At 40.9% G+C, this 26,376-nt stretch overlaps 1 protein-coding gene across 1 annotated transcript in view; it reads right to left on the reverse strand.

Moving 5' to 3' along the window:
- Positions 1 to 3,826: 3,826 nt before the first annotated feature.
- The window catches only part of gatad1 (GATA zinc finger domain containing 1), a 31,361-nt gene continuing 8,811 nt past the window's right edge, over positions 3,827 to 26,376 (reverse strand). The window contains exons 2-5 of the mRNA XM_072253701.1: positions 21,885 to 22,010; positions 20,483 to 20,542; positions 7,830 to 8,013; positions 3,827 to 5,875 (exon numbers count right to left, since the gene is read on the reverse strand). Coding sequence (XP_072109802.1) covers positions 5,685 to 5,875; positions 7,830 to 8,013; positions 20,483 to 20,542; positions 21,885 to 22,010 — 561 coding nt within the window. The 3' untranslated portion in view covers positions 3,827 to 5,684. The remainder of the gene's footprint in view (positions 5,876 to 7,829; positions 8,014 to 20,482; positions 20,543 to 21,884; positions 22,011 to 26,376) is intronic.

Below are 26,376 nucleotides of genomic sequence, written 5' to 3' on the forward strand. Positions count from 1 at the left end.
TGTTCAGCACTTTTAGAGTTTCAGAGAACTTATTCAGTACTTCTGTGTTCTATTCTCAAAGGCATTCGCCTACAGGTTTACTGTGTGGCAGTTACTTTTATGCAATAATACAATTGAACCAAATGCAAATTCAGTTACTGGTGTGACAGATACTTTTGAATGTGTATAACACATTGTACAGTTTTGATTCATGTACCTCCATCTGTAGGACACACCTGTGCTCAGGACAGAATAAAAGTTATTATGAGATACTCTGGGTGTTTAGTCATTGGCCAGGGCAGTGGAGTGCCTGATTAGGTGTTCATTTAGATATTCTTGATACCTGACTGTCCAAGTTTCATTTCCAATGGTGGTGTCTGTTGAAAACTGATCATTTCAACCATATCAAGGTTCCTGAAACCACATGACCACTGTGCACAGTAATTCTTTGACCTCACAACTCATACTGTCATGCAGACATGAAAATTATTGGCCCATGGACTTGACTGAAACTAGCCTCAATCACCTTTACAGTGGCATTTTAATTTGGGCTTCTATATGAAGTGCAATTTCTAGGCCTTTGTCTCTGGGAAGAAGTTGTTCTTAACCTCCAATCTAACTCTTAGCTCTACAGTATTCAATTAAACAAAATTAATTCACTTTATTAAACTTAAATTGCCTCACTGATGTATTTCCTCAAAAAAAAAACCCCTCCATAATCCCATTCTGAGAAGCACATGCCCTAAAACTGTAAATCACACATTCTCTCTTTGTTGACTTGTATTTCTTTGCTATGCATCTGTGGCAATATTAGGAATAATGTACCAAAAGTGGCTACACCTACTATTCTCCAAGACCTGGTAAATCTGTATCCCATGTGTCATAAATTAATATGGCCTATGTCAACTTAGATGCCCATCTAAGATAGTCTCCTTTGTCCATGTATGGTCCATATCCCTCTCAACCTTTCTTATCCATTTTTGGCCTGTATCCTCTAAATCTTTCTTAGCTGTAGAATGATACTTGTAAACAAAGAGAATAGCAACTGCACAGAATTAATTTAGCAATGTAGGAGAGTAGTAGGTGGACAGTTCAGTGTCTAACATCGCCACTAACAGTTGTGCTGCCCTAGTTCTGAAAGATAAGAGCAGGCAAACTCTGTCAGCAGCAGGCGGTGAGGAAATACAGCATGAGACATGAAGCCTCCATGACCTTAGTCTCATCAATACAAGTCGCATGCATGCAGTAGGAGTAACCGCAGCAGCTTTTGTGGAAATTAAGTCCCTTTGTCACACTGAGGCACCTTCCAACATGATAAGCCACACTGTCGTTATGATGAATTGGTGCAGAGGCACAACTGATAGAGCAGTAACAAACACCCGGTCTGATCCTGAACTCCAATTACCTGTGTGGAATCTGCATGTCTCCCTTGTGACTGTGTGGACTTCTCACAGGTGTTCCACTTTCCCCTCATGTCCTAAAGTTGTGCCAATTGATAGATTACTTGGCTATGCTAGGTTGTCCCCAATGCGTCGGTGAACAGTAGACACAGTGGGTGGGGAACTGTGGAGAATAAGAACAGCATTAAAGCAGGATTAGTGTAAATGGGTGCTTACTGGTCAGTGTGGATTCAATATGACAAAGGGTGTCCATGCTATAAAATTCTATGACTATATACATCACAGAAATTGTAAGGAAAGACTTAAATGCAATTCCTTCTTGGCATATGCTAAAATAACATGGAAGTCTGTAAAAACAAATGTTGTTAGCTTGGAGTGGGATTATTTTGAGAAAGTACAAGAGGACCAGTCCACATCAATATGTTGAAGAACTTAAGGGAGTACGAGTCTACAGCTATAATAATTAGGGATACATGGAAAGAGAGAGAGCGAAAGAGGGAGAAAGAAAGAAAGAGGGAAACAGAGAGAGAAATAAAGAGGAGAGAGGAGAGAAAGAAAGAATAGGAGAGGGAAAGAAAAGGAGAAAAGAGGAGAAAGAGAGATAAGCTGCATGTAAATTTGTTGGCACTCTGAAGATCAGCATTTTTAGTGGATAAGTAGTTTTTTCTGTACTGCTAATTCAGTTGTAAGTTTTATATAACTCTATTAGTTACTTGTTTAACACATGTACTGTGTCTTTGTTTGTGAATACATACAAAATGCCTACTGCTAAATCAGGAAAGAACATGGAACAAAATTTTAAAATAATTATCATTACAGAGATTCAGAACGGATGAAGTAGCTCAAAGCTGGGCAGCAATGTAGTACTGTAAGCCATCAGCAGCAAAAGAATTGAACTCCATCACAGTCAGTAACTTAACGGCTCAGCATATTGGTCACTATATCATTACTGACAAGCCAGAGCACCAGGTTCAAAGTTTAAAAGGTCAAGCCAGGTATACACCCAGCTATACTGTACCTAAAAATGAGGTACACACTGATGAGGCAAGTGTTAACAAGTGATATTTACTCACCAATAACCTGCTCATCACTGCTTTTTTTTGGATTTTGCCCCCCTATCATCATTAATATGGGCTCAGAAAATATTGCAATTAAATGAGTAAAAAATTTTGACAGAATATCCCGAAGCCACATCATCGCTGCCTAGAACGAGAGCAGCTGGTATTTTGCAATGACATCAACAAGTTCTTTTAATAGGTACGCATCAATTAGACTTGGAAATGTAAAAGCAATTCTTGAATATTGGCACAAATCCTGAAACTCCCTTCCCATCAGCACAAAAGAGTACCTTCAGTAGAAGCACTGCAGTACTTGAAGGTAACTTGCCATGTTTGGAATATCAATAAGGGGATGGACAATAAATATAGATCTGCCAGTAATACCCACATAATGAAAATGAGTTTTTAAAAATCCTTCAGGAAAATATCCAATTACCATTTATAAAATTATTGAATTGTCTTTGAGCTTCAAGGTTTTCAAACCTTGAGCTCCAGATCAAAATTACTGTAAAACAATGTCACATCTATTCTAATTTTCTTAAATCTTACTTTTTGGTTACTGGACCCAGTTTATTCTCATTTACTTAATTAAAGCATTTAGAATTCTGAAGTTAAGGTTCCTCTTCCTTAATGAAATCAAGCTTCTCCAGTCCCTTTCAAATAAATCCTTGATATAATTCTCATAAATCTCCCCATGCGTCTGTCCTAGATTTGACACCCAGAATTGAACTTAAATCTCCAGCTGATATTTAAGCAATTATGAATGATTATCCTAATGCAGAGGGTGAGAAACATTGTCCAGGATTGCCAGGATTTTCCGTAGGGTCCTTTGTTCTACCACAGCCTCCAGTGTGTCCAGTTTGACTCCTATAACAGAGCCAGTCTTTCTGATCAGTTTATTGAGCCTGTTGGCCTCACCTGTGTTGATGACATTACCCTGGCACACTACCACACAGAAGATACAGGTGTCAACAGACTGGGAGAACATGTGAAGGAGAGATCTGCATACTGCAAAGGCTCTCAGTCTCCTCAGGAAGCAGAAGTGACTCTGGCCATTCTTGTACTCGGTGTTGGTACTCCACTCAAGATGATAACCGATTGTTAGCATCTATCAGCCTGAAATTGGGGAGCTATTCCGAGCACACAGCCACTAGAGGAAAGACAATATTTTTCCTGTTAATCTATTTTGTGAACTCATCTTATGACAATCCATGCTATGAGTTTCATTATGTAATAAAGCTGTGTAAATGGACCGAAAACGATCCTACTCATAATCATTAAACTTTTATAACCTTAACTATATAAAGCACAATTCTTTCAGTCATTACAGTGTACCACACAACATCACCAGAGTCTGAAAATATTTGGAATAATGCATCCATCCATTTTATTCCAAGCCCATCACAGCAGCCACAAAGAAAAGCTTAAGAAACTTTAACAAAATGTTAATTTTATTTAAATAGACTCACATCTGAACAATAGTATCTACATGTACATTGACGTGACATGGTAAATACAACAGACAAAACTGCAAAACATGGATTTTCTCTATAGATGGTTTTCAAAAACAATTTTTACGCCTGTACAAAACCAGATTCTTAATAACGCAATCTGAAAAATCAGGTTCTGAAGGACTGTAAATGTAGCTGGCCCCTTTATTTGCTTGAAGTAACACAAGGTTCCAATGAATATCTTCAGTACTATACAAATGCAGCACCTCATTTATATTAATAAAAGATGACAAATAGCTTCTGCAAAAGTTACAATAGCCTTATGTCAAAAATAGGTTTTGTCTATATTGATTTTCACAATCTAAGAGACATGAAACTGACATATTCTGATGAAGAATCTAGGGTCAGAATGGCTTTGAACCCCCAAAATACTGCAATGAACATGAACAAAATTTCAGTTTGTAACAGTTTGCCTTTTCATTCCAGCAAGATTTATATAATTGATTCTGATTAATTGGCCATTGGTTAATCAAGGAAGCAGCTTATTTGGTATAACTTTTTAATAACAAAAAACAATCAAGAAAATAGCTGGGATTCCCTTTGTTTATTTGGAACATTATGCTGCTTAATTGGGACAGGAGATTGCTGCCAGTTTCCAACCAGCGTCAGTTGCAAGCACTTGTGAGGCCGTTAGGCACTATACCATGCTTAGAGCAAACAGTTTTTTAAATAGCGTTAGCGGCGTGCATTTATGTTCAAAAAGCAGTGATTTTTGTCATTGATATTTGGTGAGAAGTAAGCACTAAGACAACTCAGAACTACTTTGCTCAATGTGATTTCAAACATTCAGGCTTGGAGATGCCAAAAATGGCCAGGAGTAAAATGATTTCACTACTTCAACAAGATAGGACAATGAAGAATTTGAAGGTATCAACAATCATCTTCAACATTACAAGGAAAATGAAGATTTGGAGGATGCAATTGTTGAAAGCATTATATGAAGGCAGTCCATTATCTGCACTAGGTGTTCAGTCCATGGCCTCCTCTACTCCCAGATCAGGTTGGAGGAGCAACACCACATATTCCATCTGGGTAGCCTCCAATCTGATGACATGAACATCGATCTCTCGAATTTATGGCAATTGCCCCCACTCCCCTCCTTCCCCATTCCCCATCACCTCCCTCTGGTGCTCCTCCCCCCTCCCATTCTTCCATGGTCTTCTGTCCTCTCCAATCAAATTCCTCCTTCTCCAGTCTTTTACCTCTTTCACCGATCAACTTCACCCCTTCCAGCTTCACCTATCACCTACCACGTCCTTCTTCCTCCCTTCCCCCCACTTCATTATTCTGTCTTCTCCCCTTCCTTTCCGGTCCTGATGAAGGGTCTCAGTCTGAAACGTCGACGGTTTACTCTTTTCCATAGATGCTGCCTGGCCTGCTGAGTTCCTCCAGCATTTTGTGTGTGTTACTTTGGATTTCCAGCATCTGCAGATTTTCTTTCGTTTCTGCACTGATTTGTTGATTTACAGTTGATAACTAATACACACTTTTATAGTACTGTGGTAGCATTTGTGGTGTTCTGATTTCTTTTGTATTTCATTTAAATACATAATTTGTTATTCAGTTAAACTTTAGCTTGTCTTTTTCTTTAATACTTTTGTAACTATTTCTGTGAAACTTCCATTAATTGCAACTGCTTAATTGGGCCAAAATGTACTGGTCCCAATGAATCTCAATTAACCAGAATCCATTGTAATGATAAAAATGTACATTTTAATTAACATTTGGTACCCTGGCTACAAACAGTTTGCAATCGATTCCCTCACAGCTATTGCAGGAGTTGGTCCAACACGGGTCCAGATATACCCCTTCTCAGGTCTGGTTGGGATAACTGGAAAAGGAGTAGATCGTGATTTGAAGTATTCAGAAGGTGCATGGCAGACAAACTCAAAATGTTCCATTTTTCTTGGTAAGTCTTCCTCTGGTCCTAAAATTATAACAAAATGTTGGAATATACTCTAATACGGAATCATTATTGAAATGCCAAAGAGTGCTTGATGATTTTATCCACAATGTAAATCAGCCAATTAAAATAAAACTTACAAAATAACCACTTTATAATTTACTGTCACACATTATGATCTCACATAAGACCATTACAACTTTTATACAATATAATATATATCAATTCTGCAGAGCACAGATATTCAAGAATAACAGATTGTGTGCCTTACTGATTTGAAAATTTCATCCTATGAGCATGGTGCCAAGTTTAAAATGTGTCATATAATTTTATTTTTGGATTGCATATTTCATGCTCAGTATACGAATTTCATTTTGGGTCATGCTGCATCTATGCTGAATGCAACATCTTTGGGGCCCCAAGGTAGCGTAGTGGTTAGTGTATCGCAATGGCAGCTCAGGGTGTTCCGGAGTTTGGAATTCAATTCTGGCGCTGCCTGCAAGGAGTTTATACGTTCTCCCCATGAATGTCCGGGTTTCCTCCGGGTGCTCCGGTTTCCTCCCGCAGTCCAAAGACTTACCGGTTCATAGCTTAACAGGTCACCGTAATTTGTCCTGTGATTATGCTGGTGTTAAGTAGGTGGGTTACTGAGCGATGCAGTTTGTTGGGCCTCAAGGGCCTATTCTGCGCTATATCTCTAAATAAAAATTAAAAAATAATCTACAACACTCAAGAGTTTTGAAACACCCAGCTCTCTCTCTGGGCTGTAGCATTAAGTATGCAAGGAGCCTTCAATGAAGCAACACCCTTCACTGCAGTATACATTCAGGCACATTTTAAGTGTTGTTCAAACCTGTGGTTTTCAGCTAGCTAGCTTATTATTCACTTCTTCTCAGAGATTCCTTTAGGATCAATCATCACCTCATGAGTGACTTGTACCAAAATAACATGCAGCTCTGTTACCCAAGGGAGTCCTGATATTCTTAGTCCATATCTTTATAATGAGGACTAAAAGTTGACCATATGAAAATACTTCCAATATCGGATAATGTGGAGGAAATATTGAGAGTTAAAGATTTTGATAGACAAAGGGTTAATATTGGCTTTTTGAGTATGGAGACCAGTTTGCAGCTTAGTTTGTTATAGATATGGTCTTCGCTTTCAGCAGAGATGACTGGAATAAATACTTCCAGTTGTTCATCTCGTAAAAATGAGACTCAAGGATATGAGACAAACTGTTTGTTAATATATACAGTTAATACAAAGTTGTACACAGGACTGATTTTTTAATTTTTGGCTGTTGCTATGGGTTAGCTTATCACAAGAGAACTGCATGTAAACCTAAGTTATCTTTTCTAATTCACAAGGTTAATCAAACAGCCTTTGCTTTTGCAATTGATTTGAACGTGCATAAAAGGATCTCTGCTCTCTATATTATTGAATTCAAAACCCGTGGTTAGAGGTTCCACTCCCCGAGATATCGTGAATAAAGCTCTCTTTACTTTGAAGTCTGTGTCTAATTTACCTACAATCAACTTTAATTGAATTTCCTTAGCAAATTAATTTCCCTAAACAGATAACCAGTGAACATCAACTATCTCACAGATTTGCATAATAAGGTCCAGTGGCAAGGAGGTCCAAATACAACTGAAGGATAGGTTCGGGTGTATAGACGTTAGCTCACACACGCACAAGTGATATCTTGTAAGTATCTGTCAGAATGTGCATGCAAATCTACACACACTACATACCAGTACAAAACTGCATATTTTGCATACAAGTAGGCTTGCATGTATCTGGTTATTGGAAACCGTCTCAGAAGGCACCATCTTCTTCATACAGTATGCTTATTAGTGTCATGGTTATTGATGCCCTCCCTTTGGACTTATCTCAGTAAGTAATATTACAATGGGACATTCAGTTATTTGTTACAATGGACAATCAAAATGACTGTGGGTATAAACAGCTTTATACATACCAAGTATGTAAGTTGATGCGTCAAACTGTTCCTTCGAGCTTGCCTGAGTTGGAATGAGCCACGTAATCACTGCACTCTTTTCACAATATTGATCTTGCACAAACCCTCTTATCTGGGCATAGTAAATCTTTTCATCATCCTCGTCCACTACAGAGACTACGTCTCCAACCTGGTAATATATACCCTAAAGTATATTGAAAGAACACGCAACATTAAGTAGAATTATCACTGATGCTTCTTAAAATTCCCAACTAATCCAACTATACACAGATAGTTCCAATAGGCCGGAGGTGTAATTGCTGGGTTATTGCCGTAATAGGATTTGGAGCCCAGGGCAAAATAAGCAGGGTAGTCCTTTCCTAGCCATTTTCCAGTAAATACACAGTCTAGTTGGGTTGTACATCTTTATTCTTGATTGAACGCACTGTTCTATCAAATGTATTTAAATATGAAGATTGGTTAACTGGCATGTATGAAACTGCACTTACCATGCATCATCCACAACAGTGAGAACGGAGAGTGATCATTTTATTATGGAGGAGTGGGGAACAGATGCCCTTTGATAAAAATCTAAATACAAGACATTGTAACATATTGATCAGGTAAAGAGATGACAAAGAAAACAACTGATGCATGGAAAAAGTGGATAGAATAGAACAGTGGTCCCCAACCACCGGGCCGCAAAGCAAGTGCTACCGGGCCATGAGGAAACGATACGAGTCAGCTGCACCCTTCCTCATTCCCTGTCACCCACTGTTGAACTTGAACATAGGGTTGCCAACTATCCCGTATTTGCCGGGACATTCCGTATATTGGGTTAAATTAGTTTGTCCCATACGGGACTGTCCTTGTCCCGTATTTCCCCTGCTAAGGTAGAGCATTCCTATGAAACCTTTCATGCCGAAATGGCATAAAGCGCAGAAGCAATTACCATGAACTTATATGGGAAAGATTTTTGAGTGTTCCCAGACCCAAAAAGTAAGCTAACAAATCATACCAAATAACACATAAAACCGAAAATAAATAACACTAACATATAATAAAAGCAGGAATGATATGATAAATACACAGCCTATATAAAGTAGAAATAATGTACGTACAGTATAGTCGGGAAGATGAAGGCAAAACCGATTTGTGTGGGGGGGAAAAAAAAAATCGGCACATACACGCTTGCGCACACAGGTGCACGTGCAAGGCTTCATGGTCATGGTAGTCTTTCCTGGGGTAAAGTGTCCCGGGATTCGACTGTTACTTTTGTCCCTTATTTGGGAGTGAGAAAGTTGGCAAACCTAACTGTAGAAAACATGTTGAGGTGAGTTTAACCCTACTTGAACACTGCCCACCCCTACCCCCCCCACCCCCCCGGTCAGCCGGTCTGCAAGAATATTGTCAATATTGAACCGGTCCGCGGTGCAAAAAAGGTTGGGGACCCCTGGAATAGAATGTCAAAGTATCTCTCTTCAGTCGTTGTCATGTCGTGGCTATCCCTCGAGGTAGAGGTTGAAAGTCTTCGTTCTGTTGATCTACTTATGAGCTCTCAAGTGGCTTATGAGTCCAATCTTCGCTTTGAAAGTTCTTCCGCATTCAGGACAGGTAGTTCCAGGTGGCAGATTGGGCTTTGGTTGTTGCTGCCTCTCTTTCCATTTTCTTCTCTTTTCTTCTAATTCTGCACATCTGTTGGCTTTGAAAGTTGCTGTTCCTTCTCAGATGATGACTTGCCAGAGTTTCCTGTCCTTGGCATTGGTTTCCCAATTGTTGATGTCGATGTTGCATTTCTTCATGTCGGCTTTTAAGACGTCTTTGAATCTCTTCCGTTGTCTGCCTCTTTTACGTTTGCCTTCTTTGAGCTGAGAGTAGAAGATTTGGTTCGGCAGACATTTGTCTTTCATCCGAACATGACCGCTCCGTCTTAGTTGGTTCTTGATGATGTAGGCTTCAATGTCTCTCTTCAGTACAAATCAGTCAAATAGCAAGTCAGAGTTGTATAGTATGGAAAGAGGGCCTTTGGTCAGACTTCTCCATGCAGAATGACACGCCCTATCTACGCTAATTTCCTATATTTGGCTTATATTCCCCTGCTCCTTTTCTATCCTTACTCTACCACCTCCCCGATAGCTTGTTCCACACACCAACTACATGTTGTATGGAAACACTTGTCCCTCAGATCTATTTTAAATATTTCCCTTCTCACCCTAAACCTTTGTCCTCGAGTTTTAAGACATTAGATTCTAAATTGGAGAAAGGCCAGTTCTGATGGCGTCAGAAATGATCTGGCCAGTCTGAATCGGGACAGGCTGTTTTTTGGCAAAGGTGTACTTGGAAGGTCGGAGGCCTTCAAAAACAAAATTTTGAGAGTATAAAGCTTGCATGTGCCCATCAGAATAAAAGGTAAAGGTAACAACCGTAGGAAACCTTGGTTTTAAAGAAAGATTGAGGGCTTGGTTAAGAGAAAAAGGGAGGTGCAGAGCAGGTATAGGCAAGTAGAACAAATGAGGTGTTTATGAAGTACAAGAAATGTAAGAGAACACTTAAGAATTGAATCACGAAGGCTAAAAGAAGGCATGAAGTTGCTCTAGCAGACAAGGTGAAGGAGAACTCCAAGGGATTATACAGGTACGTTAAGAGCAAAATGATTCTTTTCATCTGTACTTACTTGGGAGACAGATACAGAGTCTATAGAAGAGAGGCAAAGTGGCATCAACTTCATGGACCCTGTACAGATTACAGAGGAGGAGGTGTTTGCTACCCTGAGGCGAATCAGGGTGCATAAACCCCCCGGGCCTAATAAATTGTTCTCTCAGACCCCACAGGAGACAAGTGCAGAAACTGCTGGGGCCTTAGCAGAGATACTTAAATTATCCTTAGGGACTGGAGAGGTACCACAGGATAAGAGGATTGCCAATGTTGTTCAATGTTTAAAAAAGGTTCCTCTAAACAGAAACCAGGAAGTTATAGGCAGTGAGTCTGACATCAGTTGTGGGAAAGTTATTGGAAGGTATTCTAAAGGACTGGATACATAAATATTTGGATAGGTATGGTCTGATTAAGAATAGCCAGCATGGTTCTGTGTGTGGTAAGTCAAGTCTAACCAACCTTATAGAGTTTTTTGATGAAGTTACCAGGAAAGCAGATGAAGGCAAGGCAGTAGATGTTGTTTACATGGACTTTCATAAGGCATTTAACAAGGTCCTGCATGGGAGGCCGGTCAAGAAGGTTCAGTTGCTCGGCATTCAGATTGAGATGGTAAATTGGATTTGACATTGACCTTGTGGGAGAAGCCAGAAAGTGGTAGTAGGGGGTTGCCTCTCCGACTGCAGAGATGAGTGCTGGGTCCTTTGTTGCTTGTCATCTACAAACCCCATTTCCAGAAAAGTTGGGATATTTTCCAAAATGCAGTAAAAACAAAAATCTGTGATATGTTAATTCACGTGAACCTTTATTTAACTGATAAAAGTACAAAGAAAAGATTTTCAGTAGTTTTACTGATCAACTTAATTGTATTTTGTAAACATACACAAATTTAGAATTTGATGGCTGCAACACACTCAACAAAAGTTGGGACAGTGGCATGTTTACCATTGTGATACATCACCTTTCCTTTTAATAACACTTTTTAATCATTTTGGAACTGAGGATACTAATTGTAGTAGATTTGCAATTGGAAATTTTGTCCATTCTTGCTTGATATAAGACTTCAGCTGCTCAACAGTCCGTAGTCTCCGTTGTCTGATTCTCCTCTTCATGATGCTCCATACATTTTCAATAGGAGATAGATCTGGACTGGCAGCAGGCCAGTCAAGCACACGCACTCTGTGTCTACAAAGCCACGCCGTTGTAGCCCGTGCAGAATGTGGCCTGGCATTGTCCTGCTGAAATAAGCATGGACGTCCTGGGAAGAGACGTCGCCTTGGTGGCAACATATGTCTCTCTAAAATCCTAATATACGCCTCAGAGTCAATGGTACCTTCATATACATGCAACTCACCCATGCCGTGGGCACTGATGCACCCCCATACTATCACAGATGCTGGCTTTTGCACCTTTCGCTGATAACAATCTGGATGGTCGTTTTCATCTTTGGCACGGAGAACTCGACGCCCGTTTTTTTCCGAAAACTAGCTGAAATGTGGACTCATCTGACCACAGCACACATGTTCCACAGTCTTTCGGTCCATCTGAGATGAGCTCAGGCTCAGAGAACTTGCCAGCGTTTCTGCACAGAGTTGATGTATGGCTTCCTCCTTGCGTAATACAGTTTCAAGTTGCATTTCTGGATGCAGCGACGGACTGTGTGGAGTGACAACGGCTTTCCGAAGTACTCCTGAGCCCAGGTGGCTATAATTGTCACAGTAGCATGACGGTTTCTTAGGCAGTGCCGCCTGAGGACTCGAAGATCACACGCTTTCAACAGTGGTTTCCGACCTTGCCCTTTACGCACTGAGATGTCTCTGAATCTTTTCACAATATTATGTACTGTAGATGTTGAAAGACCTAAATTCTCTGCAATCTTGCGCTGAGAAATGTTCCTTTCGAACTGACTACCAATTCTCTCACGAATTTTGGCACAAAGGGGTGAGCCACGACCCATCCTTGCTTGCAAAGACTGAGCCTTTGATGGACGCTACTTTTATACCCAGTCATGATACCTCACCTGCTACCAATTAGCCTGCTTAATGTGGAGTCTTCCAAAATGGTGTTACTTGAATATTCTGTGCACTTTTCAATCTTATTTTAACTCTGTCCCAACTTTTGTTGAGTGTGTTGCAGCCATCAAATTCTAAGTTTGTGTATATTTACAAAATACAATTAAGTTGGTCAGTAAAACTATTGAAAATCTTTTCTTTGTACTTCTGTCAGTTAAATCAAGGTTCATGTGAATTAACATATCACAGATTTTTGTTTTTATTGCATTTTGGAAAATACCCCAACTTTTCTGGAAATGGGGTTTGTACATCGATGATCATGATGATAATATGGTTAACTGGATCAACAAATTTGTGGATGACACCAAGACTGGGGTGTAGCGGACAGTGTAGAAGGCTATCATGGCTTGCAGAGGGATGTGCATCAGCTGGAAAAATGGGCTGAAAATGGAAGATGGAATTTAATGCAGACCAGTGTGAGGTTTTGCACTTTAGTAGGATCAACCAGGGTAGGTTTTACACACTGAATGGTAGGGCACTGAGGAGTGTTGTAGAACAATGGGATCTGGGAATACTGGTCCATAATTCATTGAAAGTGGCATCACAGACAGATATGGTCATAAAGAAAGCTTCTGGCACATCGGCCTTCATAAATCAATGTATTGAGTACAGAAGATGGGATGTTACGTTGAAGTTGTATAAGATGTTGCTAAGGCCTAATTTGGAGTATTGTGTACAGTTTTGGTCACCTACCTACAGGAAAGATATACACAAAGTTGAAAGAGTGCAGAGAAAATTTACAAGGAGGTTGCCAGGTCTGAAGGACCTGAGTTATAAGGAAAGATTGAATAGGTTAGGACTGTATTCTCTAGAACAGAGAAGATTGAGAGTAGATTTGACAGAGGTATACAAAATTATAAGGAGTAAGAACAGCGTAAATACAAGCAGGCTTTTTCCACTGAGGTTGGGTGGGACTACAACCAGAGGTCTTGGGTTAAGGATGAAAAGTGAGAAGTTTAAGGGGAACATGAGGGGAAACTTCTTCACTCAGAGGGTTGTGAGAGTGTGGAATAAGCTGCCAGCGTAAGTGGTCCATGTGAGCTTGATTTTGATGTGTAAGAGAAGTTTGGATAGCTACATGGATAGCAGGGATATGGAAGGCCATGGTCTGGTGCAGATCAATGGGAGCAGGCAGCTTAAATGGTTTTGACATGGGCTAGATGGACCCAAAGGGCCTGTATATGTGCTGTACTTCTCTATGACCCTGAACCAGGAAAAAGAATTCTGACTAGCTACCTTATCATTACTCTCAATATTTTAGGTCCCCCTCAGTTCCTGCACTACAGTGAGAACAATCCCAATCTTCCCTCATTACTAAAACCCTCCACTGCAGACAATGTACTGGTGAATCTCTTCTGCAATTTTTCAAGTGCTACCACATCCTTTCTTTAGTGTGGTGACCTCTCATCCAACTTTCCAGCTGATCAATGTCCTTCTGTAAACATTGGCAACCATCCTTGTTGTCTACAATTCTATCAATATTTGCGTCTCTAGCAAAATTAGACATCAGACCATAGACATTCTTGTCCAAGACGTTCAGATGTATGACAAATAACAAAGGTCCCAGCATTGATCCTTGTGGTACACCTCTATTTCCAGTCTTCCAGTCAGAAAAACATCATTCCACCATTACCCTCTGCTTCCCAACATCAAACCAATTTTGGATCCAATTTGCCAAAATATTTTGGATCCCATGTGCTCTAACTTTCTGGAGCAGCATACCATGTGGGAAGCATACCTTGTCAAAAGCCTTGTTAGAATCTACATATACCATGTCTACTACCAAGCTTTCATTTTTTTTTTTTAGTACAGGTTGACCTTCACTAATCTGACTACCTGTAATCCGGTTCCTTCGATAATCTGGCACTGATTATGCTTAACGTGATCCTTCTGTAATTTGGCATTTTCACTAATCTGGCACTCCTCAGGTCCCAATGGTGCTGGATTAGTGAAGGTCAACCTGTACCTTGCCCAAAAACTCAATTAGATTATCTGAGGCAGCTACGCCCCTGCACAAAATCAGGCTGGTTCCTCACAATCAATCCCTGCCTCTCCATAAGTCCAACATTTCTAGCTTGTAGTTTTCTGGCTTATCCCCAATGTTCTTCTGAAATATGGGAACATTAGCTACTCTCCAGTCGTTTGGTATCTGTGCCCACAGATGATACAAAGCTCTGTCAGAGACCCAAAAATCTCAGGATTTGTTCAGCTTACTCTGCATTGCTATCTTTAAACACTTCCTTGTTCCCAATACACACATGTTCCTAGCATATACACCCAACTCTCCATAATCCCCTATCTTCTTGCTTCTTGATACAAAGTAGTAACGCAGGACACCGCACATATCCCTTGGAGACAAAGAGACAGCAGGTGCTCTCATCTGGAAGTAAAAAATAATCAAACTGCTGGACAAACTCAGTGAATCTGCTAGGAACAGTGCAACAGGGGGAAGGATCTTGCATTAGGGCTTATATCCCCTGGTTCCATGCAAAGACTGCTTTTAGCCCCTGAGGATCCCTTCTCTTTCCCTAGCTACTCTCTTGCTTCTAATATATTTATGAAAGGTTTTGGAAACCTTTGTATTATCTTTAATTCTGCTAACCAGAGACATTTCATGTCCCTTTTTTGACTTCCTAATTCTTTTCTTAAGGTCTCTCCTTTATCCTCAATAAATTTCAAAGGGTTCACTTGATAAGATTTTTCAAATATGGACCAGATTTCCTTCTTTTTCCTGATCAATTTCCTTTGTTAACTAGAATTCTCTAATCTTATCATCTTTGCTTCTTAACTTTAGAGAGACATAGCAATTCTGGTCTCTTACTATTTTGCTATTAAACATCTCCCACTTAATTGGATGTTGTTTCCTTCTCTAGCAGCTGCTCAAATCTAGTGTTGCCTTATTCTAGTGGTCAGCCTTCCCTCAATTTAAGAAGTTAACTCAAGATTCAACCCTATCCTCTTCCATGACTACTTTAAAGCTTACTGAATTGTGATCACTATTCACAAAGGATTCCTCCACAAACACTCCCACCATTTGCCCATCCTGAGGCTGAGTACAGCTACATACTTCCCGAATGTAATTACCAAATTCCACCTCATGTTGGCCCACATCATTAAGGCTATCCCAGTCCATACTGGGCCAGTTCAATCACGCACTACTACAAGCCTACTGCTTTAATATTCTACTGCTATTTGTCTACACACTGGTTCTCCTAAATCCTGCTGGTTATTTGGAGGCCTAGAGTACAATCCCACCAAAGTGATTGCCCCTTTTTTATTTCTAAATTGTACCCATATAGCTTAATTTGCTGACCCCTTCAGGATACCCTCCTGAGTACTGAGGTAATCCTCTCTCCTTAATCATCAGTGGAACAACACCTCTCTTTTTAGAGCCCCATCCAATCACACTGAAAATGCAGTCTGCAGTACTTTGAACTGATACTCCTCTCCTTCCCTTAGCCATATTTCCACAATTGTCACAATATCGTAATCCTACATGCAGATTCACACTGTCAGCTCATCTGTCTTATCTGGAAGGCACCTTGCATCAATGTATAAATGTACTTAAACCTACTAGCCCTTTTATGCTCCCCACCCATCACCAGTTGCTCTGCTGACAAGACTGCCTGCTACATTTACTACAGATGTTTCTTCTCTCCTCTCCTGTCACACTGCCATTTTGGGTCCCAACCGCATCGTCACCAGTTTAAACCATCCTGAGCAACCTTCCAGCCAAGATGCTGTCCACCCCCCCACCCTCCAGTTTAGATGGAACCCTTTTCTTGTGTAGGTCACCACTGCTCTATAACAGATTCCAGTTGTAACGCGCTGTAAGGCTTCACTGCTAATGTAATGGTTTCTCTGTAGCAGCAATGTTTGGGTTATGACTAGAGATAACGGGGGCTTTTGAATGTGCACCATCCAATGAGACGCATGTTGTGCTTTCTTGTGGGTCTGAGAGAAGGGATTTCGCAGTCTTTTGTGGGCAAGAGATACAGAGAGAAGACACAAGTGGAGAGAGTTGGTAGACCGCCAGATAAAGTGGACTTGGATCGAGGGTCCAAGGGTCAGCAACGCTCAGAGGTCGATGGGGAATGAATGGACAGAACCGTGAACTCCCATGTGCAGATTAGGCTGTTTCATTAACATGGGCCCTTTTTCTTTTTATTTTCTTTACTAACCCTATAGTCAGATTAAGATTTATAAAGTTCAATCGTTTAATTGCATACGGTGTACTGTCTGATATTTTGCAGTATGGATTTCTACTGGGCAACACATCACGCAGCATGCACACAAACGAGATTTCTCAGTTTGGCTGGGGCAGAGGATGCCTTCCCCTAGACAAATGCATGCTGGCCGAACCAGAGCACCACACAATTATCAAGTATCTGAAGCCCCCCCTTACATTCCTTAGCCATGCATTTAACTGTTCTATCTTCCTCTTTCTAAACTTGCTACTTCTCAACAAAAAGTTAGCCATACATTTAAACCATCTTCCTACTTCTAAACTCACTACCTCATGGAGAGGTCTTGGCTTTTAACATCCTCCCCAACGCTGTGAACTGCAGCATACAAATCATAATACCAATATGAATATCCCAGGTGGCGACAAGGAGGCATCGAGTGGCGAGAAAAATTGGTGTTGTAACAACAATTTTGGACTGACTCAGTATCACCAAGACCAAGGAACTGATTGTGGACTTTAGGAAGAGGAAGTCAGAAATACAGCCAGACCTCATTGACAGGCCAGTGGAGGAAAGGGTGAGCAGCTTCAAGTTCCTGGGTGTCAACACCTTAGAGGATTTATCCTGGGCCCAATGCATAGATACAATCATGAGAAAGACACACCAGCAGCTCAATTTGTTATGTGTTTGAGGTGATCTGGCCTGTTGCTGAGTCATTACGTTGAGTCCGTAGGGTCCATAGGGTTTTCTTGGCAAGATACAGAAGTAGACTGCCAGGCCTTTCTTCCGCGCAGGTACTGCTGCTGCCCAGGTTGGACGCGGCTGGGTCTGAACTCAGGACCATCTGCCTTGAAATCCAGTGCTGATGCCACTACACCACCAGCCGGTCCGATTTGGCATGACACTTCTGCAAATTTCAGTAGAGAGCATTCTAACTAGTTGCATCACAGCAGAGTATATGCAGGATCCAATAAAAGGATCACAACAGGTTACAGAGCTTTGTAAACTCACCAGTTCCAACACAACCACAACCCTCATCACCATCAAGGATGTCTTCAAGAGCAAGAAAGGTAGCATCCATCACTAAGGTCCCACAGAATCAAAATCAGGTTTATTATCACTGGCATGTGTTGTGAAATTTATTAACTTAGCAGCAGCAGTTCAATGCAATACATAATATAGAAGGAAAAAAATAAGTAAATCAATTACGTATATGTATATTGAATAGATTAAAAATCGTGCAAAACCAGAAATAATAAATATTAAAAAAGTGAGGTAGTGTTCACAGGTTCAATGTCCATTCAGGAATCGGATGGCAGAGGGGAAGAAGCTGTTCCGGAATCACTGTGTGTATGCCTTCAAGCTTCTGTACCTCCTACCTGAAGGTAACAGTGAGAAAATGGCGTACCCTGAGTGCTAGGGGTCCTTAATAATGGATGCTGCCTTTCTCAGACACTGCTCCTCGAAGGTGTCCTGGGTACTCTGTAGCCTAGTACCCAAAATGCAGCCGACTAGATTTACAACTTTCTGCAGCTTCTTTCGGTCCTGTGGAGTAGCCCCCCTACCCCCACCCACATACCAGACAGTGATGCAGCCTGTCAGAATGCTCTCCACGGTACACCTATAGAAGTTTCTGAGTGTACTTGTTGACATAGCAAATCTGTTCAAACTCCTAATGAAGTATAGTCATTGTCTTGCCTTCTTTATAGCGGCATCAATATGTTGGGACCAGGCTAGGTCCTCAGAGATCTTGACACCAGGGAGCTTGAAACTGTTCACTCTTTCCACTTCTGATCCCTCTATGAGGATTGGTATGTGTTCCTTCATCTTACTCTTCCTGAAGTCCACAATCAGCTCTTTCATCTTACTGACGTTGAGTGCCAGGTTGTTGCTGCGACACCACTGGCATATCTCACTCCTGTACACCCTCTCGTCTCCATCTGAGGTTCTACCAACAATGGTTGTATCATCAGCAAATTTATTGATGGTATTTGAGCTATACCCATGACTGTGTGGCTAGGCATGAGAAAATAGAGCAGTGGGCTAAGCACATACTCGAGGTGCACCGTTGTTGATCATCAGCGAGGAGATACTGTCACCAATCCTCAAAGATTATGGTCTTGTGGTTAGGAAGTCAAGGGTCCAATTGCAGAGGGAGGTACAGAGACCCAGGTTCTATCATTCAGGATTGTGGGGATGATGGTATTAAATGCTGAGCTATAGTCGATGAACAGCATCCTGACATAGGTGTTTATATTGTCCCTGGTGGTCTAGGGCTGTGTGAAGAGCCATAGAGACTGTTTTTGCTGTTGACCTATTGTGGCGATAGGCAAATTGCAATGGGTCCAGGTCCTTGCTGAGGCAGGAGTTCAGTCTAGTCATGACCAACCTCTCAAAGCATTTCATCACTGCAGATGTTAGTGCTACTGGGTAATAGTCATTAAGGCAGCTCATATTACTCTTCTTACTCTTTTTGTTGCCTGTTTGAAGCAGTGGGAACTTCCACCCATAGCAGTGAGAGGTTGAAAATGTCCTTAAATACTCCTGTCAAGCGGTTGGCACAAGTTTTCAGAGCCTTACCAGGTACCTTCTGCCTTGCGAAGATTCACCCTCTTTAAAGACAGCCTAACATCGGCCTCTGAGACAGAGATCACAGGGTCACCGGGTGCAGCAAGGATTTTCACAGCTGTAGTTATATTTTCCCTTTCAAAGCGGGCATAGAAAGCATTGAGTTCATCTGGTAGTGAAGCATCACTGCCGTTCATGCTTTTGGGTTTCGCTTTCTAGGAAGCAATGTCTTGCAAGCCCTGCCAGAATTGTCGTACATCCGATGTTGCCTCCAATGTTGTTCGAAATTGTCTCTTCGCCTGAAATAGCCCTCTGCAAGTCATACCTGATTTTCTGGTACTAACCTGGATTGCCAGCCTTGAATGTCACAGATCTAGCCTTCATCCACGGCTTTTAGTTTGGGAATGTACAGCGAGTCTTTGTAGGCACACACCTATCCATACAAGTTTTAATGAAGTCGGTAACAACTGCAGGGTACTAATCCAGATTCGAAAATGAATCCCTGAATACAGTCCAAACCACCAATTCACAGCAGTCCTGTAAGCATTCCTGTGCTTCTCTTGTCCATACCTTCTTGATCCTCCTGTAGAAGTATAGCCAGGTGATCAGACTTCCTGAAGTGAGGGTGGAATTGCACGCTAGGTATTCTTGATGGTAATGTAGCAATGATCCAGTGTGTTGCAAATGATCTGCTGATGGCATTGCAAATGATCTGCTGATGGTAACTGTTTAGTGATTTTTTTTCCAGACTGGCCTGGTTGAAATCCCCCAAAACGATGATGATGGCATTAGGATATGCTGTTTCATGCATGTTGATCCCATTGCTCAGAATACCTAAAGCCCTGATTGACACTGGCCTGAGGTGGATCATCCTGGAAATGCTTTCTTCTTGTTACTATCCATCAGGGATGAGGTACAGGAGCCTGAAGACCCACATGCAAGGATTTAGGAACATCTGCTTCCCCTCCGCCATCTTTCTGAAGAGTCCATGAGCACTACCTGGTTATTTCTTTCTTTTACACTATTTATTTTGTAACTTATAGTAATTTTATGCCTTTTCACTGTACCGCTGCCAGAAAATGAACTTTACTTCATATCAGTGATATCCATTGATAAAAATAACTTTTTCAAAGCAAGAATGAGATCTCTATCAGATATTTCTCTTAAAAATATGCAATAGAACTGAAAAAAGTCTTACCCCATAGAAAATAGATTCAGATGTGATTATTGTAGACACAGACTCTGGTGCTTTAATTGGCTGTAAAGTATAAAAGACTCAGTCATTATACTAAACCAGCATTTGAAAAATAAAGATGAGGAACTGGAGAGCAAGAGATTACATTAAAGACTGCCTAACAAGGAATAGAATTTGTTCTATGTACAACTAATTATTCTACAGTGCACCTTCTTAACATGCAAAATATCTTTACTTTCAATCATAAAATAAGAAGCTAGTTTTCCGGTCTTATATGCAAGTGAATGCAATACTATAAAACTCCCAATTTTCAGCATTTCTCTTACAATTCTGATAGTCAACAGGCCCCTTATCAAATTCCACTATTATAATTTTACAAAATCAAAACCAGAATATTAAATATCATAATGTTAGCCTTTATCTGCCAAGCAGGTAGGTCAGGCTAGATTGAGACACAAGAGACTGCAAATTAGACATGAGCAACTAGATTCCAGGTCAGGCTAGAACTGCGAAATACTAGGAAGACAAGATTTACATTATTTGTGTATTTCTGGTCATCAGATTACAGGAAGAATATGCCATAAGTGTACAGGGGAGATTTTCTAGTTAGTTGCCAGGACTGGAGAAATATGGTTGCGAGAAATTGACTAGGTTGGGTTATTTTCTTTGAAATAACCAAAACCAAATTTAACTGAAGGGTACAAAATCAAGTTAACAAATTTCATGACACATACCAATGATAATAAACCTGATTCTGATTCTGATTCTGAGAGGCTTAGAGAGGGTAAAAAGGAATAATAACAACCCTAAAGGTCATAGAAGTGATAACAGAGATCCATTTTGGCTTAAATGGGTACAACAGATTTAAAGACCATCTTCTGTGCCTTAAACATCAACTAAGCTCTCTATTTGAAATACACCGTTAAATGATATCACTTATTAAATAGGGCAGCACAGCTTACATTTCCCCTACAGTACGGCCATGTAGTTCATGGGAAAAGAGAGGGTGAAATTTTCTCCAAAATAAATTACTCATGGACATTTAAGTGCCATAACTATGCTGTCATAAGCATTTTGTAGAAGTTCAGTTACTGGAATACACAATCAATAAATGTATCACAGTCATGGATTTAACCATGGTAGTCATCTGCGCACTTTCAGACCCTTTTACATTCCACACTTAATAAAAGATCCATTGCAAGCTACTCAGGATGGAAATTTTTTTTAAAGAACAGAGGGCATCAACTATTAATGAGTACCAGATATAAGACTCTCAGAATGATTGATAAATTATATAGTGAACCAGTCAGATCGAGTTAAAATAATTACACTAGTTGAACAACTTTTTTCATCTCATCCCCAAGAGCTTTAAATATTCAAAGACTGTACCTTTGAACCGCCTTACATTTTTTAATTTGAATATATGCCTACGGCCCTTTCCTTTGGTAGAAACTTTTTTCTCAGTGGGAGGCATAGACCTGTATTTTGTATTCCGTAACCTTGCAGATCGTCTGTGAATTTCTTGCTTTGCCTGTCAAAACACAAAAAAAAGAGATTAAATATGAAAGGATATTAAAAAAAAGGCAGGTGAACAGAAAAAGTGTTGCCAGAGGAGAGGTGGGACACATCATAGACTGAAAAGGAAATATTCTCATGGAGGAAGAGGGAACGCTAAGGTACCAAATAAGTATTTGCATCAATCATTAAAAAGATGATGTTGCAGATGCCTTACCAAAGGAAGCTAAATTCAATTGTGGGTGTGTTAAAAACTAACAAAGAAGAGGTCCTGGAAAGGCCAGCTGCAGTTAAACTAGATAAGTAACCTTATTAAGATACTGGCTAGACTGCCAATGGGAATAAGGAAGAAAATTGCAAAAGCTCTCATCATAACCTTCCAGACATCTACAGATTCAGGGTTGGTGATTATAGGACTGTAAAATTGCAAATGTTACATCCTTGTTCAAAATAAAAAGGGCACAAGGATAAACCTAGCAACAACAGATATGTCATTTTAACCTTGGCAGCTGGGGAAGTTCTCAAAACAAGAATTTGGGACAGAATTAGCAGTCACTTGGACAAGGGGAAACCAATTACAGTAAACCAGCTTAAACGGAAATCTTAAACGAAAATCTTGTCTAGTAAACCAGATAAAAGTTTTGATGAGTAACAGGTAAGTCTACAAGGGAAATGCTGTTTTCTGAGATATATATGTATATGTGTGTGTGTGTGTGTGTGTATATATACACACACACACACACACACACACACACACACTTCAACAGACACTTGAAGTGCTTGAAGTGCCATATAATATTCTTGTTACTGGGACTGGGACTGGGACTGAAGGGCATGGAATAATCAGCCTGTAGCACTTACATCCACTGTGATGGATTGCTTTGAGAGATTGGTCATGAAGCACATTAACTCCTGCTTGAGGATGACTTGGAATTGCTCCAATTTGCCTACTGTCATAACAGGTCAACAGATGACACTTCATTAGCTCTTCACTCAGCTCTGGAACATCTGGACAATGAAGATGCATACATCAGGATGCTCTTCAATGATTACAGCTCAGCATTCAACACTATCATCCTCGTGAAACCAATCGCTAAGCTTGATACCACCCTGTGGAACTAGAGGCATTTCCTCACTTGAAGACCCTAGTCAGTATGGATTGGTACAACATCTCTTCCACAATCACCATCAGCATAGGTGAACCACAGGCTGTGTGCTTAGCTCCCTGATTCCTTGGCGTTAGCATATCCTTTACGGTGTGGCTAAGTAGAGCTCCAAAGCCATATTTGTTTGCTGACAACACCACTATCATTGGGCAAATCTGAGGCGATGATGAAATGGCATATAGGAGGGAGAATGAAAATCTGGTTGAATGGCGCCACAACCACCTCTCACTTAATGTCAGCAAAACCAAAGAGTTGATTATTAACTACTGGAGGAAGAAGTTATAAGTCCATGACCCAGTCCTCATCAGGGGATTGGAGGTGAAAAGGGCCAGTAACTTCACATCCCTTGGCGTTAACATATAGAGGAGCTGTCCTAGCACCAGCAGTTAAGTGTCATCACAAAAAAGGAACAATAGTGCCTCTACTTTCTTAGAAGTTTGCACGGATTTGGCATGTCATCTATAACTTGGACAAACTTCTATAGATGCACAGTGGAGAGCATTCTGACTGGTTGCATCACAAACTGGTAAGGAAACACCAATGGCCAAGAATGGAAAAGTCTACAGAAAGTGGAGGATACAGCTGAGTCCATCCAGGGAAATCCCTCCCCACCACTGAACACATCTACAAGGAGTGCTGCCATATTGAGCACCCATCATCAAGGACCCCAGCCATCCAGGCTATGCTCGCCTCTTCTGCTTCCATCAGGAAAAAGATACGGGAACCTTAGCTCCCACTCCGCCAGGTTCAGGGACAGCTATTGCCTTAAAACCCCAAGCTCCTGAACTAGTGTGGAAAACTTTACTCTCCTCAATTCTGAAGTGATTCTACAACCTATGGACTCACTTTTAAGGACTCTACAACTCATGTTCTCAGTATTATTTATTTAATTTTATTTGCACAGTTCATCTTCTTTTACATATTGGTTGTTGGTCACTTCTTTTATCATTGATTCTATTGTGTTGCTTTGTTTTCCTGTAAATGGCTGCAGGAAGATGAACCTCAAGGTAGTGTACGGTGACATATATGTACATTAATTCCTGCTGTCGATAAGGAGTTTGTATGTTCTCCCCGTGACCGCATGGGTTTCCTCCCTCAGTTCAAAAATGTACTGTTGGTAGGCTAATTAGTCATTGTAAATTGTTTTGTGATTAGGCTCGGCTTAAATGGGGGGTTGCTGGGCAGAGCAGCTCAAAAGGCTGGAAGGACCTATTCTGCACTGTATCTCAATAAATGAATAAAATAAATTAATAATAAATTTACTTTGCACTTTCATAAGGAGCAGTAACACCTCAGTAACTGGCAAAACACCATGGTATTTGACAAACTAATACCAAGTAACAGAAACAGCCCAAAGACGGTAGGTTGGTGGGAAACCTTTCCAATGTTGAAAGGTCTAGACAGAGTAGACGTAGAAAGGATGTTTCCCATGGTGGGGGAGTCTAGGACACGAGGGTGTCTATTTAAAACAGAGGTGTAATTTCTTTAGCCAGTGGGTGGTAAATTTGTGGAATTTATTACCACAGGCAGCTGGGGAGGCCAGGTCATTGGGTACTTAAGGCAGAGCACGATAGGTTCTTGATTGGACAAGGCATCAGAGGTTACAGGGAGAAGGATGGGAAGTGGGGCCGAGGAGGGGAAAAAAGCCATGATTGAATGGCAGAGCAGACTCGATGGGTCAAATGGCCTAATTCTGCTCATATGTCATGTGGTCTGGATCTGCTATTAGGGAATGAGACAGGGCAGATGACAGAAATTTGTGTAGGAGAACACTTTACATCCAGTGACTATAATGCCATTAGCTTCAAAGTACATATCCAAAGAGATAGGTCTGGTTTGTGGGTTGAGATTCTCAATTGGAGAAAGGCCAACTTTGTTGGTATCGGATATAATCTGTCAAGTGTGTTTTGGGACAGGCTGCTTTCTGGCGAAGGTAAACTCAGTAACGAAATTTTGTGAGTACAAAGCTTGATTGTGCCTGTCAGAATAAAAGATAAAGATAATGGGTGTAGGGAATCTTGTTTTTCAAGATATTGAGGCCCTGGTTAAGATAAAAAAAAAAAGGTGCATAGCAGGTATAGGCAAGTAGGAACAAATGAGGTGCTTATGGAGTACAAGAAATGCAAGGGAACACTTAAGAAAGAAATTAGGAAAGCTAAAAGAAGGCCTGAAGTTGCTCTAGCAGACAAGATGAAGGAGAATTCTAAGGGATTCTACAGGTATGTTAAGAGCAAAAGGATTCCAAGGGGACAAAATTGGTCCTCCAGAAGACCAGAATGGTCCTCTATGTGTCAAGCTAAAACAGATGGGGGAGATCTTAAATGCATTCTTTGCGTCTATATTTACTCAGGAGATGGATAGAGTCGATAGATATCAACTTCACGGACTTGTACAGATTACAGAGGAGGAGGTGTTTGCTACCCTGAGGAAAATCAGGGTGGATAAATCCTCAGGGCCTGATGAAGTGTTCCCTCAGACCCTATTAAGAGGCAAGTGCAGAAATAGCTAGGGCCCTAGCAGAAATATTTAAAATATCCTTAGCAACAAGAGAGGTACCAGAGGATTGGAGGATAGCCAATGTTGTTCTGCTGTTTAAAAGAGGCTCTAAACAGAAACCAGGAAATTATAGGCCAGTGAGTCTGACATCAGCTGTGAGAAAGTTACTGGAAGGTATTCTAAGGGACCGCATATACAAGTATTTGGATAGACATGGACAGATTAAAGATAGTCAGCATGGCTTCATGCATTGTAAGTCATGTCTAACCGATCTTATAGCATTTTTCAAGGAAGTTACCAGGAAAACGGATGAAGGCAATGCAGCAGATGTTGTCTGAGGAACACTCACAATGCGCTGGAGGAACTCAGCAGGTCAGTCAGCATCAGTTGAAAAGATTAGTCGACGTTTCGGGCCAAAACCCTTCGTCAGGACTGAAGGAAGAACTTTGGGGAGGGTTTGAAGAATGCTGATAGTTGAAAAAAACAGTAATTTTAAAGACAAAGGGGTGGGGGAGGGGAAGCAGGGAGGTGATTGGCAGGAGAACAATGCAAAGTAGTAGAAGGAGGCAGAACTATGAGGGAGGTGATGTGAAATAGGGATAGAGGAAGGGAGGGGGAGAGAATTACCGGAAGTTGGAGAATTCTATGTTCAACCCTCCCCAAAGTTCTTCCTTCAGTCCTGACGAAGGGTTTTGGCCCGAAACGTCGACTAATCTTTTC

This window comes from Mobula birostris, chromosome 3 (assembly GCF_030028105.1).
Source record: "Mobula birostris isolate sMobBir1 chromosome 3, sMobBir1.hap1, whole genome shotgun sequence".
NCBI classification, from domain to species: domain Eukaryota; kingdom Metazoa; phylum Chordata; class Chondrichthyes; order Myliobatiformes; family Myliobatidae; genus Mobula; species Mobula birostris.